Here is a 16,955-nt window from a genome sequence, read left to right on the forward strand (position 1 = left end):
CCAACTCTATTTGGGAGGGGAGAACTCCCTCACATGGTACAACCAGAGATGCTCTGGTACAACCCATGCAGAGGCTGCAATGTCAGAATGCAGAACGTGTGTTTTTAATAGGCTACTACTGACTGTGTTTTCTTCGTTCTGAGTTGTATGTTAGAAATGTCACAATGATTCAATTGTGGCCGTCGCGGACCATTACGGGGGCAGCGGCACACTTTGAGAACGACCGCCATAGATAATGAAGAAGAAAAAAACAACAGAAAAAACATAAATACTGTATGAAAAAAAAATGAAATGAGAAACTGAATTAGTTTAAGGTCATTCATTGGTAACCCTTATTTAATAGACCACTCAATCATTGTGCCCACAAATACACACACTTGTGCTTGCATCCACATACACAATCAAATTGGCACACACACACACAAATGCACATACACACTCAGACTTTGTGTGCCCTGTGGGGACATGAGTGTGGAGATGACAGCAGACAGTAACACTCTGCTCCATCACTGACAAACACCACGGAGCCCCTTAGGGGGCTGGAGTTAGTCAAAACCAATCCTCAACATATCGCAATTACGTTTGTGTGTGTGTGTGTGTTTACATTAGTATTGGCTCTCTAGGTTCCCCTGTTGCTAGTCTGTATTTTTGAAATGAAATGATCCCCTCTAAATGTAACGTGTGTGTGTGTGTATATGTGAGTGTGTCCTCGTGTGCACGTTTGTGTGCACGTTTGAGTGTGCGCTTGCGTACATGGATACAAGAATACGTGGTGTGTGTGTGTATGTGAGTGTGCGTATGTGGGAGTGTGACTATGTGTGTGTGCGTGTGTGTGTGTGTTTATGTGAGTGTGTGTGTGAGTGTGTGTTTATGTGAGTGTGTGTGCGTTCTGCTTTGACAGAACGCCCTTCAGCCCTTTCTGCTGCCAAAGACCTGCTCCTCTCCACACTTCCTCTTACTTACTACTTTCCTCATATGAACTCTTAGTGAGACACTTAAGCAACAGGTGGAATTCATAACCACTTCTTTTTCAAATTCATACGCACACACACCTTGCCCTTCCTTCAGTGTTGGCAGACGCTACCTCCTATTTCTCTCTAATTTAATATCACAGAGCAAAACAATTATTGAGACAAATCTGCAGCTGCCATACTAGCAAGACACTCCCAAAATTTACACTGACAGCAAAACTTTCAAAATGTCAATCGTCTCGGAGCGCTAATTCTCATTAAAATATATCAATCCTGTCAATAAGAAGTGCTACCTGAGAACATATTGAGTTCCTGGTTTTCTGTGTGTGTGTGTGTTACAGAGAGAGGATAGTGGATACAAACTCATTTTTCTTTCCTGTTCTCCTCCTCTTCTTCCTTAAAAGCAAATTGTGTGTCTGTATGTTTGCATGCATGTGTGTGTGTCCAGGTAGCTCACCTGTTTGTACTCAGACTCTCGTCCCACAAGAACCTGCAGCACATAGCTGACAGGGTCTCCTCTCATTGGTGCAATGGTTTCCCATGTGACCTCACACACGTTACCCTCCATCTGATGCACTTTGGGAGCTGTAGGCAGAGGGGCACAGTTGAATGATACCATTCACACCCAAACACTATATCTTGTGCAGCCTATCAAATGCAGACAGTATCTTTTTCAAAAACACATTAAAAAAATCCCTACTTCGGTCTTATATCTGTCTCTCGCTCCTGCTCTCTCTCAGTCACCATCTTTACATTTACATGTTATTCGTGTTGCGGATGCTTTTATCCGAGCGACATATAAATAGCGACTACATAGAAAGCATCCATCACCCCCAACGACCCAGCAGGACGCACACACGCGCACGCCCCTGCCCCCAGTGTACCTCTGAGCGGGGGAGGCACAGCCTTGCTGGTGGTGAAGGTGTGTGTCTCAGAGGGGGAGCCCTCCCCGGCTGCGCTCACAGCCTGGATCCGGAAACTGTAGCTGCTGGACTCTGTCAGGCGCTGTACCTTGTAGGTGTGGCTGGAGCCGTGGTAGATGGGCACAAACCTGGAGGGAGAGAGGGAGGGAGGTTTTTTTTACTCAAATCAATATTACGTTTACCAAACAAACACCTGTTGGTAACCATTCTTGTATTTCAATGACAAACAATGACCAAACATTGATTTTCCAATGTTTCTATGCCCACAAGGTTTTTCTGTATGGCCTATGATAAACATCAGCAGAGTTACACAACGGTATGCTTGCTACTTCATGCTAGACTACACTTATTCAGCCTAACTGAGAGCGCATAAATACACTTGAACATGCTTTAAGTACGGCTGAGAGTACACTTCACCACAACAACAATCAAGGGAAACATCCTGATATCGCCATGGTTCCATTTAGACTTGGGTAGCAGAGCACATTCTGGTATGCTTGTCTCATCACCTCCTACTGAACTGGGATGCTGTCCTATTCAACTGATGTTCCCATTTTCAGCAACGTTGTCATCTTGTTTGTGTGTGTGTGTTTGTGTGAGCGCGTGTGTGTAGTACTGTTCACTAATCATAAATGATGACCCTCGTGATGTTGTTGACAGGACAGAATGGCCAGGTCAATTAACACACATTTAGCGTCAGCACCTGTGATAAACAAACTCTCTCATACACACACACACACAAAGAGAACAACATTGCTGAAAATGGGAACATCAACAGCATCACGACAGTAGGAAGGGAGGTGACAGAGTTACCACAAGTGAGGATGTGGAGCCGTGGACTTTGTTTAGGTGTGTGTGTGTGTGTCTGCAGTGTTTCCCACAGAACAGAAAGCTATCTGGGCGGGGAATTGTTTCATGTCAGACCGGGGGGTGGGGTCTAAATAATTCCATTGTTAATAATACAGAACTTCATTATATTAAATATGAATCCAAAATGATTCACACCTTCACAAAATCAACAACAACAAACAAATCATTTCTGCATATGGTAGCAACGCTAGTGCTAAATAACTATTTAACTGGTCGGTTCCCCCTTACGGAAAGAAAATATATTTACCAATATATGATTTTAAATAAATTTTAATATATTGTAATATATTATTTTCCATTACATTGACCAATATATTATATATGGAAATACATGGGATAATATATTGATGATAAATATATTACTAATATATTATAAACTACAATATATATTCATGTAATATATTGCAATATATTGCAGAATACAGCAATGATTGCCGTTTTCCATATATTGCCATATATGGAACATAAATATATAATATATGTGGTTATATATCCCAGAATATTTGCAATTATGTATTCATAAATAACCACCATAATGTATGCCGCTTTATATGGGAAAATGTACGGGTAACATATGTAAAGATATAGTGTCACATGTATGCTTCATATATAGTAGAATATATTGTAAATATATGTAAAATTATATGGAAAGATATATTGTACAATGCATGAGTACATATATAAGAACATGCCCATACAATGTACAGACATCTATGGTGATATTTACATTCAGTCATTTAGCAGACGATCTTATCCAGAGTGACTTACAGTAAGTTACAGAAAGTACAGGGACATACCCCGAGGCAAGTAGGGTGAATTGCCTTGCCCAAAGACAAAGCTTAATTTATGCGCTTCTGGGAATCACACCGGCAACCTTCTGATTAATAGCCTGATTCCCTAACCGCTCAGCCATCTAGAAGGTATTCTAAAAAGGTTGTCAACGGCAGTATTTCAAATGGAATCGAGATTCAAACAGTACCACCTGCTAACTGAAAATGTGCCCCCAAAAACGTAAATACCGTAAGATCGACATTTATTTAGGATAAATGGCTAATTCAAAAGAAGTTTGCTGGAAGCAATCATTGTCAGTATATATTTCTAATATTTTTACCTATATTTAAAATATATTCCACACTATTTTTAACACATATCTGTACATTTATTTCATGTATATCTTTCCATATAATTAGGATTCCCCCATCAGGAATAAGCTTGAAGGCGACTTCCCCCTAAAGTACCCTGCAAAGTTTCACCTTAATATGTGAAAATATGACTGAATTAGAGCTGTTTGAGCTTGGACCAAATGTGACTATGATTGCCATAGGAGAAACGTCTTATTTTATTACTCGGTAACTGAACACTGGAAAGTCTAGATCTTGGAATGGCTCAATTGGATGAGAGGTTGTGCTGGAACAAAGGTTACCAGGTTCAACTCCAGACAGGATTTTTTTTTTTTACAAAACAGTTTCTAGTTTTCTGGGTAATCCCGGTGTAAATATTATGTGAATTTTACAATATTTTGCCATTTTGAACGAGGAATTCGCCATTGCTGCTTGCAGCTATATATATATATATATATTTTACATATGATTCAAATATATTCTACCATATATTAAACATACATGTGACATTATATCTTTCCATATATTACCAATATATTTTCCCATATAAATCGGACTACATTATGGTGGTATTTATAGACATAAAATTGCATATATTTTGGTATATATAAACACATATATTATATATTCATGTTGAATATGTTGCAGTATATGGAAAATGGCAATCATTGCTGTATTCTGCAATATATTGCAATATATTACATTAATACATATTATAGTTTATAATATTAGTAATATATTTATCATCAATATATTATCCCATGTATTTCCGTACAAAATAAATATTAAATCCCATATATGGACATATATTGCCTAATGTATCACATGATATTTTCCAATATATTCCAATATATTTTCCTTCCGTAAGGGCCACTACGCCGGGTAAGTAGCTCGCTCCTGAAACTTTTCACCAAAAGAACAAAGGGGAACCTTCGATTAAGACATGTTGGAGGGAGAGCAGGGAAAGGAAATGCAGCTGAACGAATGCGCTGCGTGTTTTAACCTAAATAGTGTAAAAAAAACGAAGCGAAACGCAACATGTGGCGGCCGGTGTTGATTCTGTGGCGCACCACCACTAATTAGTCTGTGTGGGAAACACTGGTCTGTGTCTGTGCTGAGTAAGCCTCAGACAAAAGGCAACAAATAAAAAAGGAGTGGACAGAGAGACAGAAAAAATGGACAAGTGGATGAGAGGACTGTGGAGAGAGAGAAAGAGAAGCAAAATCCAGAAGCAGGATAGGAGGACAGGAGAGTGACAGGAAAGTCCGCACACACTGTCATTTGGCTTGAAAGAAAGGAGGGAGGAGAAAGGAGGGAGGAGAGAAGGTAGACGAGCAGGAGAGTGGTACTGGAGACCTGTTCTACAGCTTGCAACTTTGCTTCAGAGCACGGAGGGAGTGAGGGAAGGCAGGGGGAGAAAAGAGGGCTGCGGAGAGGAGAGCTCTGTCCCAGGTGTGTCTGTTGGGAATGGGGCTGAAATCCCAAAGTGAATCAGGCGGAGCGGCAGCCGAGCCTAGCTTCTCCGAGAAGGTCATTGGACCAAAATGAAATATTCAATGAGATAATGACATTTGCAATGGGACATCTGATATCCATGTTTCTCCCACAGGTCTCCTCCTCTCCTCCCCCTCTCCACCCTCCCCCTTCATCCCACTCTGCTTTCCTCTCCCCCACCCTTCCCTTTTCCTCCCTCTCCCAACCCTCCTTGCCTCCACACAACCCTACCTTTCCAACCCCTCTCTCTCCACAGCCCTCTCCCCCTCCTCCTTCCCTCTCCTCCAATCTTCCTCCACCTCTCGATGAGGTCCACCTCTATTTGCATCCTAGTCTCTGGTTACCATGGCACTGCCCATTAATAAAATCCCAGGTAGTCCTGTGTAATGGGCTCCATTTACGTGTGCTGGGGGGAAGGAGAACCTATGGATGCGGAGAGAGAGATGCGAGAGAGAAGCTTCCAGTTCATCCATTTAGCTGAGATGAAGCCCCTCTTCCTAGTGACCACCATGTCTGTGTGTGTATGCGTGTGTGTGTGTGTGTGTGTGTGTGTGTAAGTGCTGTATTTTCCTATCCGTTTTACACACATGCCACCCCCAGATCCAGCCAGCCAGGCAGCAAAAGCTGTTTTTGCAGCCTAATGCATCGACACTTCAATACAGCAGGGGGCTGGTATGAATCAAAGCCATCACCAGTAATCCCACCAGCTCTCAGACTAAAATATAGCTATTACTGAGCTGTTCTGTTACTGAGCTGTTCTGTTACTGAGCTGTTCTGTTACTGAGCTGTTCTGTTACTGAACTGTTCTATTACTGAACTGTTCCAGCTGAATGAGCCATAGACTTATATTGAATGAGCACAGGGAGAAATGGCTTGAGTTGCCTGACCTGTTGTAGCAAGTTTAGCAAATGGCTGTCACACATACATGAAATGTTGTTAATATAGTTTATTCCCGATATTTTGAAACATATTTGATTTTTCATAAAAACATTTATGACATGATGGCAAATACTATATTATGTTAAGCGCGAGCATAGATTGTTGAACTGTCTATCTGCAGCAAAGACGAAGATTTATACTTTAACTGATAACCACAATAGGAAATTATTTACATTTAAATAATATCAGTCTTGCCTTCAGAAGCTTTTGTTAAACACACCTATACTTCTTTTTTTGATGGTGTCATCAAGCCAGACTGCTTTTGTGGGACAATGAAGGTCCTCAGTGACTCTTTGTTTCACCCCCCTCTTGTAGCCCTTCTGTTAAGCCCCTTTCAAAGGCAAATGTTCAATAAAGTATAGGCTATTTTAGACACTCTTCTCAAGCTTTTATTTATTACATTATTAAGAATAATGAAATAAATAAAATAATTAATTAAGTCTTGTTAGATGACGTTATATCCATTAATAGGCGTTTGGTTTTGTAGGATGAACATATAAAACCAGTGGCGATTTCGTTAAGACTATAAGGAAAGCTCAGCTTCCCCCAACATTTCAAAAAACTCATGGTCAAATATTTACTATTGTGTTAACATTTTTAATGCGTTAGAACACGTTCATATCGAAGACGAGTTCGTTCAGAATCAGCTACATTAGCTGATTAGCAGGTCGACTGACTGATTTCCTTATCATACATTCCCGTAGCGCAACAGTGCATTTCCCTGTTGAAGCTCAGCTTCCATGGACTTCAAGGGGCTGCTTTGAACAGCTATTTTCAGTGCTTCGAAACTATACGGCCGTTGGATAAATGCTGCAATTATGTCCCGCCCTGGACGCTCAGCGTCTCTGGGGGTGAATGGAGGAGTGGGCTGGCCTGGACGCTGGGCTTCCGCGTGATGATTGGAGGGTCTGTCGAAAGACTGCATCTCCTTTTGATTGACAGCGATTTTGTACTATAATACTCGCCGAAGCTATTCAAGCTCAGTCCCATCACGGATTTTGCAACTGTAGTTGAAAGACAAACTGCTGAAACGTCTTTATTGGTATTTGCTTGGCTAAATTGGTAGCCAATTTTCATCATACATCACATTCAGTTCACTTAACCTAATTCCCACATTTCCTTCGTGTTTAATATTTTTTTGTTCGATCGTTCCTTCATTCATCCATACAATAGGCTAGGCTAGTGTCGTAGGGGTGAACTAGCCAGTGAACTGAAAATGTATATGATTTAGGCCGCCACTGGCCGCCTACAAGTTGTAGTAATTGACTATAGGCAACTATCGTATTGTAACGTTCAATCACCATGGTAACATGATGACACATTGAATATGTCATAAATGCATTCCCTGTTTATAAATGACAAGCATACGACTTATACTCAGATCCACGAACACCTCATATGAGAAGGTAAGACCTCGATCCTAAAATAAACACGAAGGCTAATTTAAAACATTTATTTAAAATGTACTTTGAATATAATTGAAAAACAATCATATCTGCGCTCATAAACACATCATATGAAGGTTAGATTTAGATCCAATCAACTTTGAATATTTTTGAAGGTGGCCACGGCCACGCAAGAACCTCGCAAACCTCCGTCAAAAGACGGCCAAATTTATGTTTGCGTCTATTGGGGGATAGCCAAACAATAATTAGGATATTGAAAACATTTTCACAATCTTGCCATTTTAGTCTAAACATAGCAGATTTACAAACTGGCTCTTTCCAGTTTGGCCTCCATTCTAGACCATTGGTCTACGTCATAATTAATAGAATGTTTAGATGAACGCAGTGACGTCCGATATATTAACAGAGTAGCACAGCGCGCACTTATTTGTATGCATCTTTCATGAATTATCTAATTTTCAATTTATTGTGAATGTAGAAAAGGAACAATGAATCCTGATATTAAAAAATACAAGGTAGGTCAACCTTTCAACACTGATTATTAAAACAGGAAACTGATATGGCTGTCCTGATAGTTTGTGGATTGAACTCAATATATAGTTTGATTGTTTCACAGGGGAGGAAATCTTCTAAAAGAGACCTTGAGGCAGATAAAAAAGCCACAGTGAGTCCAACTGTCATCATAAAAACCTATTATTGCAATTATTCTTTATTTGCCACACAATTACATATTAACACATATTATATTGAGTGTTGTTAATTGTCTCACTTTTCTCAAAGGCCACTGGGGAAAGCCTTTCCCATGAGCTTGCTGCCAAAGGAGACTTCAAGGAGGAGACTTCAAGTCAACCTTCCAAGACGGTGGGCAAACCTCAGAGGAAGACCTACGCCTGTGTCTTGAAAGAGGCCGCAGGGGGCTGGAAGAAGATGGCCAGACGGACCTGTCTGATGACCGAGGAGAAGCATCAAGACGTCCTCAGGTCAGCTGAGGCTGAGAAGCCCACTGCCAGAGAGAGGGATCTGGCCAGGGAGGTTGAGAAGATGAAGGTGGAGAGGATCACCTTTGAGAACACAATACAGAACCTTCACCAGAAGCTCCTGACGGAAGGGAAAACTCGTGTTCTAGCAGAAGAAGCTCTGGCCAGGGCTCGGACCACCCTGCGACGCCGTGCCGCCGCCAAGATGGAGGCAGAAAGAACCGCCAGCCTCGCAGCAGCAAACTTGGTGGACCTCCAAAGGGCCCGACAGGATCTGGAGGATGGTTTGACCTCTCACCTCAGAGCCTGGGAGAAGGAGAGGGAGGAGCTGACATCTCAGAGGAACCAGGCGGTCGAAGCCTTGAAGTTGTCCGAGCAGGGCCTCACTGTGGCCACAGCCAGGCTGCTGGAGTTGGGAAACATGGCCCCCAAACCAGCTCAGCTTGGGGGAGAGTTCCAGACGGAGCTCTCTAACCTCAGAGCTGAAATCTGGGCGGCCCAATCTGCCAGAAAGACGGCTGATACTAAATACAACATGACCAGGGCGAATCTCATCACGCTGGAGAGGAACCTTCGGGCAGAAATTGCAGAGAAGGATGGGAAGATCCTCGTCCTGTCCAGTGAAAGGAAGGAGGCCCTCCAAGTGTCGCAGAAGGCGGGACAGGACCTGGAGGCTTTTAAAGCCAATCTGATGAAGATGGCCGGTGTCATGACCAGACTGCAAATCAACTTGAGGGAGAAGGACAAGCACTGCCATGATCTGGAGAAGGCCCTGGACAAAGTTCAGGATGAATGCCGTCACATCAGAAAGGAGTTGTTTGGTAAATGTGCAGAGATGGAGGCTCGAGAGAAACAGGCTGCAGACACAGCTGTGGAGCTGCTGTCTCTGCAGAAAGTGGCTGACCAATCAGCAGCAGACCTGAAGGCTCTGCAGAAAGTGGCTGACCAATCAGCAGCAGACCTGAAGGCTCTGCAAAAACAGGCTGAGCAATCAGCAGCAGACCTGGAGGAGGCTCTGCAGAAACAGGCTGAAACAAGGTGCCAGTCACAGGAGACCCAAACCGAGGTAGTCCAGTCGTTTCCAGGGCCTACACTCATATTTGTGTGCATAGAAACAAGCCTTCTAATATGTCCTGTAATGAATATTGGAGTGTAAACCCTGCATGTTCCCTTGTGTACTGGGGTAGATGTGTTGACACTTTATGTTTTTCAGAAAAGTTTTGGCAAAAAGAAAAAGAAGGGTGGCTACTTTGGCCGCATGATGTTCTGGAGAAAATCCCAGCATGCATAGGGGGATGTTAACACCTTCATCCACCACCCTCGCCTCCTCCCTTCCTACAACCTTCATCCACCACAAACCACCATCATCTCTACCCTCCTCCACCACAACCACCATCATCGCTACCCTCCACCACAAACCACCATCATCTCTACCCTCCTCCACCACAAACCACCATCATCTCTACCCTCCTCTACCACAAACCACCATAATCTCTACCCTCCTCCACCACAAACCACCATCATCTCTACCCTCCTCTATTACAAACCACTATCATCTCCACCTTCCTCCACCCCAAACCACCATGACCCTTACTGTGCACACACACGCACATACATCATTCTTACCACCATCCACCCATCTAACCTTATCCAAACACACACACACATATCCTTAATCACCCTAACAACCTAACCATGGATAAATGGCATCGTGCATATCGACAATCTTGCATGCTGAATAGCTCAATAAAAGATGCCTCCCAAAACTTGGGGTCTTGCTTTTTCCTTCCTCAAGATAGTAGCGTAAGCCTGTATACAAGGGATGAAACTGACTTAATAGATAAACTTTCCATGGAATCACATGACAGAATGTGTTCTAGACTGATAGTTACGAAGCTCTGTGTGTGTCTTTGTGTGTGTGTATATGTGTGTGTGTTTGAGGCACACAGGTCAGTATGAGACTCGGAATGAGCGGGATGGTTGTCATGACACCCAGCTGTCTCTTGGCTGAAGGGCACAACACCTGGCACCTGATGGTCCCCTATTAACCCCTCAAAGCACTCCATGACAACGCTTTCAAAATGCTTTATTGACACACATTTTGCTTGACAAACAGCACCTCTCTGTACAACTGAACACTAAACAAGACATCAGTGATATTGTCAAACCACAAATAGTCCAGCTCACAGTGCTATCGTTGTACAGGTCCTTACTAATACTTTACCCCAGTGTTGTTTCAGACCAAAGCCTCCTGCGCCATAATGATGTAAACAAATCACACCCCACACAGCCTTCACTCTCTCCTCACTGCTCACTTTCTCACACTCACTCATTCTCTCTCTACCCCCTCATTCTCCGTTACTTTTATAACCACATTCATAATAATAATTTAGAATGACAATCTCCAGGTCCAATTAGGACAAGCGACTTGACAGAGTTAGAGTCAAAACCCAACGGGAAGATAGTCACAACTTCTTCCAACCTCCAGCAGAAACGGACGTAACAATATTCGGTGTTCTGCAGGCATCAAACTAGTTTCATGACTACGATACAGAATACTAGTTCTCGGCTCTGCACATACCATTGTGTAACGTCAGCTGGGTTGCAGAACACCTTCTAACAATAAGATTTTTCGTCTGAGACAAACTGGAGACAGAGAAGGGAAACATTCCACACCTGGACACGTGCGATCACTCACACCAACCCCACCACCCCTGGTCCCAGTGGCAATTTCTTTAAGACTGCAAGGAAAGCTCAGCTTCCCCTAACAAAAAAAAAAATCATGGTTAAATATTTACTATTGTGTTAACATTTTAAATGCCTTAGAACACGTTCATATCGAAGACGAGTTTGTTCAGAATCAGCTACATTAGCTGATTGTCAGGTCGACTGCCTGATTTCCTTATCATACCAAGTGAAAGGAATACTATACAGTGACAGCATCCGTAAAGTTTGCATCATGTCTCTGATTCTTATCAGACTTGTACCCCATTCTGCCACTGCAATGCCTTAGCTCACACGCTGGCGACCATATAAGTCTATGCTCGCAACTGGTTGTCGCAAAGTATGACGTGTACAGCTAGTTGCAAGCGTGCACGAGTCTCGGAGCTAGGAAAAAGGCGAGCCACTGTTATACGCTAGACCGGAAGAGCCGGAAATGGAAAGATGGCGCGGTCCATTTCATGCACTTGCTTGCCTCACTGAGCACTTGTCATAGAAATGAATGGGCACGCCATCTTGGAAGACAAAAGTAGCTGTGTCTACTAATATATAAGTCTATGATCCAACGTCGAACATGTTCCGGCGTGTTCCGGCTCAAATTAAGTCCTGGTTCTCTGGACCAATAGACGGATGCCCCTTAAACATGTCACCTCAACACTGGGAACAAGCCCCTGTGCATAGACATAACATCACTAAAACTCCTTCTCATGTCTTTTAGACCTCCTCTACTCTAATGTCTCCAACTTCGCCCCCCCCCCCCCTTCTCTCTCTCCTTCTGGTCACTTAGCATCAGTTTGTCTCGCTTAATACATATTAATAGAATAGAATCCTCCTCCACCCTCCTCTGGCTCTCTCTCTGTCTGTCTCACTTAGTCTTACTCTCTCTCTGCTTCCTCCATCTCTCTCGATCCCCCTCCCTCTTTCCCTTCCTTCCGTCTCTCTCTCTCTCTCATGTCCTGTCTAATGAAAAGAGGGCAGGGTTGATGAATTCATGCTCTTATTAGGGTCGCTCCAACCGGTCTCACCGTGAGATCCCTCTGGAACATCTAGTTACTGCTGTACTTTCCACACACACACACAAAAGTACACACCCGCAAACACACAAATACATGCACACAAAAATACACACCCACACACACAAATACACACCCACAAACGTGGAGGTAAAAAAAAATGACTGTGTGTGCCCATGGTGATAGAACGGGCTCTCTCATGTCCCTGGCTGGCACACCAGAGAGTTGGAGGTCGACCATTGGAGCTGCACAACCAGGGACCTTCCCCAGCGAGCTGGAGTTCTAGAACTCTCCAGAGGCACGGTTCTGCCAGTTCTGAGCAGGGTTTCCAGGTAGGGTGACGGGGCATACCTGTGGTTCTTGTCCTCCATCTGCAGAGTGTAGACCGTGTCGTCTGCCAGCAGAGCGCGTGTGTGTGTGTTGCCGGGGTTTTCGCCCCACTTCAGCTTCAGGCTTTGGGGGCCCGCTGCGGAACATTCCAGAGGGGGAGGGGCTGGGGGAAGGGGGCGTGTCCTTGCCAGCAGGGGCGGGCTCAAGGGGCTGCAGCCAATTGCGTTTACCGCCTGTATCTGCACGCTAAAAAACAAAGAGAGAACAAGACAGAGAGTTGGGAGGTGTGTGGATGTATACACACTCACTGTCAACTCACCTCAACATGTGGAGGACAGCGACACATACCTAGCCACATACGTGCCCACACACAAACATCCACTCTAGCCCCGACTATTCACATTTATGTAAACGGGCGTTTTGATTAGGTAAGAGAAGTCATCTTTGTTGCTGACCCCCCCTGGTCTTCCTATAAGGAGCCCTTCCTCTCCTCCCCCTCCTCGCGTAAGGTGATGTTGTGGCAGGTTTTTATCCCACTGCTCCCCCTCTCTTCCTTCCTCTCCTCTCCTCCCCTTCTTTCTCTCCTCTTCTCTTCCTCGAGCGAGGGGTTGTTGTGGCAGGTTTGGACCCCTCATCCCCCTCTTTTCCTCCTCCCCTTCCATTTGTCCTCCCCCTCCCTCTCTCTTCCCCTTCTTTCCCCCCCCTCCTTGTAGGAGGGACTGTTGTGCCAGCTCCCCCCCTGCCACCCTCTCCTTCTAGGAATTGCCACAGTCTGATTGGCTGATTCATCAATTAGCCACAAGAAACCACTAGCGCTGTCTACTGTCTGACATTTGAACAAGCACACACACCGTAACCTTTCGGTTCTAACTGCGCAAGGGCGGATGCATTTGCGTGCAAACAGAAACACACACACACAGACACTCACACAAACATGATTGCAGGAAAGCACATGGAAACACACACTTTCTGAAGGACAAACTGTTACCTTTCACTGCTAACCTTTTCTGTTATTATAATACTACATAAACACACACACACAAACAAACAAACACACAAGACTAGCTCCATCTGTCAGTATGGTAATTAGTTACACATGGAGAGATGGGTGGGGGGGTTTAGAGAGACAGAGATGAGAAGGGGGGAGATGGAAAGAGGGGGACAGGGAGAGTCTGTGTGTGTGTGTGTTTCAGTGTGTTGGTTTAATGCTGTGGTAGATGGAGAAGGTGTATTCATTATCAAATAATGAGATCAGCTGTAGTGTTTCTCTTTTCTTTCCATCTACAGCACAAAACTGAGTCTGATATGCAGAGAAACTTTCAGAAGAAGCAGCTCTACTAGCATCTTTTCTCTGTTTTTCTCTCCCTTCCTCGCTCTCAATCTTTCTCTCTTCTACTCTCTCGCCCTCTCTGTCTAACGCTGTTCTTTTCACTCTCTCTAGTCAATACAATCATCATCAATCACACACACGCATCCACACTCACACACACACACACACACACGGTAAACAAACCACTTCAAACCATGAAGAAGAAGTATTGAGATCACATATTTTCTAAAACACACAAACAGCTTGTGTTTGTAAAGGTTCCTGTAAATTTGGATTGCAATTACGCAATTGTGTGGGTAGTGTTTCCTGTTATGGAAAAGAGTGACATGATGACCATAACCACAAACACAATCAAGTTGTAAGCTACCTCTCCCTATGCTGAAACACACCACACACAAAGTCTCACCCACTCCACCTATTCCGATTTGTAGAAGCACACACACACACACTCTCTCTCACACACAGACAGGCTGATGATGAGTAGTGGTTGTTTACTGTGGATGCACCATATCAGTGATGCATTTATAAGCGCTTCTCTCTCATTTTCTTTCTACAAAACGGTCTCTTTTGTACGTGTATTTGTGCGTGTGTGTGTTTATTTACATTTGTGTGTGTGCGTATTCATGTTTGTGTGTGTGTATTTATTGTGTGCGCATGTCTGTACCTGTACTCGCTGTCTGGTTGCAGGTCCGTAATAAGGTGAGAAGTTCCCGTCTCCACTGTGATTGTCTGCTCATTCAGGGTGATGATGTAAGAGGTTATCTCTTCTCCATTGTTGTTTGGCTCCTCCCATTTGAGGAAAAGGCAGGTGGAGGGGGAGTGGCCTAACTCTGAGGGGTTTTGTGAGAGGGTGGAAACCGGGTCTGGACTGGTCGGTGGGGTCTGGAAGCACACCTGTTCACTGTAGGGCCCCGCCCCTGCCTGATTCACAGCCTGTAAGAGAGAGAGAGAGAGAGAGAGAGAGAGAGAGAGAGAGAGAGAGAGAGAGAGAGAGAGAGAGAGAGAGAGAGAGAGAGAGAGAGAGAGAGAGAGAGAGAGAGAGAGAGAGAGAGAGAGAGAGAGAGAGAGAGAGAAAGAGGAAAAAGCTTATTATATTTACTACCTTTCATACACAAGGTCACAAAATGCGTCACAAAGTCAAACTGTTAAAGATAAAAGGTAAAACCCATTCATTTCCAGTAATAAAATTAAAAAGTTTTGCACTGAAGTGTTACATGTTGAAATTGCCTCTGTATCACACATAGAGGCCGTACCCCAAGTAGTTGAAGGTTAAGGTTGATGGACTAGGCATTGAACAATCATGGATGTCTGACGTGAAATCAAGATGAGTGACTATGACAATGACACCCTGCGCAGTTAATCACACACACAGGCACACTCCACACAGTCTCACACACACACACATACACCCACACACACATCAGTGTGTGTTCTGTTTGTCCTCTGATTCCGGTTACATAAAGCTTATAAATGAGCTCATAAACACAACCATAAGCGTTCCAGTTAAACTAGACATCAGTCTTAGGGCAGGACAGGGTCCTGGAATGGGTGTGTAGGTGTGTGAGTGTGTGTGTGTGTGTGCGTGTGTGTGTGTGTGAGAGAGAGAGAGAGAGAGAGAGAGAGAGAGAGAGAGAGAGAGAGAGAGAGATAGGAAAAAAAATGTCATATTTACCCTTCTAGGTAGGCTAGGTAATATGCCTAGGCAGTATAAAGTAAATATACTAACCTCAAACTTAAATCTGCCTTACCTCTTTTCTGTGTATGTGTGTGTGAGTATGTGTATGTGTGCTGGTAAACAAAGGACATTTTACATTTTGGAATTGAAGATTTACATTTTCTTGGTCATCACAAGTCAAGTGCTATTTCTAGGGGGTTCTAGGTTAGAATCACATGGGTTGGGGATAGGAGTTAAGGGGATATGAGTTAAGGATAGTGTTAGGGGCTAGGGTTAGGTTTACAGTTATCAGTCAGGGTTAGTTAGGAAAAACAGGATTTTGAACCTGACTGAATTGTGCGTCCCTTGACGAACAGCCACACCAACTTGTGTGTGTGCAGGTGTGTGTGTACCTGTAGCCTGCAGCAGTACTGAGTAGCAGGAGTCAGCTCCGACAGCTCACACTGTGTTGCACTCCCACAGTAGACGACATCCATGGACGTGTCCTCCCTCGCCCACTCCAGACGATACTCCGAGATGTCGGAGCCAGAACCTTCCGGGCTCTACAGAACACGATGACACAAGAACTTAAAACACACACTGCAGAACCCTGTATCTGTACAGAACACGGGAGAGCACACGAGGACTCGGAACACGCTAGAAAGAAGATTACACACCAGGATTTAGGACACCGGAGAAGAACAGGAGACTCTTTCCTACTTAGACAAGCAGGGGGAGCTGATTAGCAGGTGAGGGGATAGGTTTAGGAAACACCAGGCCCTCACATCCAATCTCTGCCTGGAGAGCTCAGGGGAGGTCATCAGGGGACAGGATGAACAATAAGGGGATTGTGGCAACTCGAAAGGGAATGAAAAGCGTGGCTTTGTAGGGGCCGGGCTAGCCAATCAGCAGCCTGTCTCATCTCCGAAAGCGGTGGTGGAGTGGGGCTGTGTCATCATCAAGAGGTGGAGAACAGACGAAGAGGATCTCATGGCCTCGCCCTCTTCTCTCACCTGGCTTCCTCTTCTCTCCCTATCCGCCTCTCTCTCCCCGCACTTTCTTTCTCTCCACCTAAAGTGTTCTGTGTACCGTGAAAGGGCTTCTTCTCGGAAGGTTTCTTGTCTATTGTCTGCCTTTTGATGTCAAGGGGACCTACATAATGGCTTTGCTAACTCTAGTGGATTCGAGAAACCCCTTGTGCACGTC

General features: G+C 44.2%; 2 protein-coding genes and 1 long non-coding RNA gene across 3 annotated transcripts in view; 2 read left to right on the forward strand and 1 right to left on the reverse strand.

Annotated features, from left to right (window-relative positions):
* The window catches only part of fndc3ba (fibronectin type III domain containing 3Ba), a 74,078-nt gene that overhangs the window by 5,086 nt on the left and 52,037 nt on the right, over positions 1-16,955 (reverse strand). Inside the window, exons 21-25 of the mRNA XM_084684387.1 lie at positions 16,163-16,312; positions 14,760-15,028; positions 12,787-13,011; positions 1,856-2,022; positions 1,429-1,556 (exon numbers count right to left, since the gene is read on the reverse strand). Coding sequence (XP_084540513.1) covers positions 1,429-1,556; positions 1,856-2,022; positions 12,787-13,011; positions 14,760-15,028; positions 16,163-16,312 — 939 coding nt within the window. The remainder of the gene's footprint in view (positions 1-1,428; positions 1,557-1,855; positions 2,023-12,786; positions 13,012-14,759; positions 15,029-16,162; positions 16,313-16,955) is intronic.
* LOC146299148 (uncharacterized) lies at positions 7,237-8,641 on the forward strand. The gene is made up of 3 exons (XR_014734648.1): positions 7,237-8,239; positions 8,341-8,388; positions 8,505-8,641. It is a non-coding gene; the product is annotated as an uncharacterized LOC146299148 (long non-coding RNA).
* Positions 8,652-10,088, forward strand: LOC146299149 (uncharacterized). The gene is made up of 2 exons (XM_084682860.1): positions 8,652-9,767; positions 9,915-10,088. Exons 1-2 carry the CDS (start codon positions 8,652-8,654, stop codon positions 9,990-9,992), a joined length of 1,194 nt encoding a protein of 397 aa, XP_084538986.1. The 3' UTR covers positions 9,993-10,088.

The sequence above is a fragment of the Hypomesus nipponensis genome, chromosome 3 (assembly GCF_054491055.1).
Source record: "Hypomesus nipponensis isolate SF chromosome 3, ASM5449105v1, whole genome shotgun sequence".
Taxonomy (NCBI): Eukaryota; Metazoa; Chordata; class Actinopteri; order Osmeriformes; family Osmeridae; genus Hypomesus; species Hypomesus nipponensis.

Excerpts from the sequence above, each read along its gene's own strand:
- LOC146299149 (XM_084682860.1), top strand. The coding sequence starts at position 8,652 with ATGGCCAGACGGACCTGTCTGATGACCGAGGAGAAGCATCAAGACGTC. Across the intron at positions 9,768-9,914 it reads CACAGGAGACCCAAACCGAG|AAAAGTTTTGGCAAAAAGAA; the intron begins GTAGTCCAGTCG and ends TATGTTTTTCAG.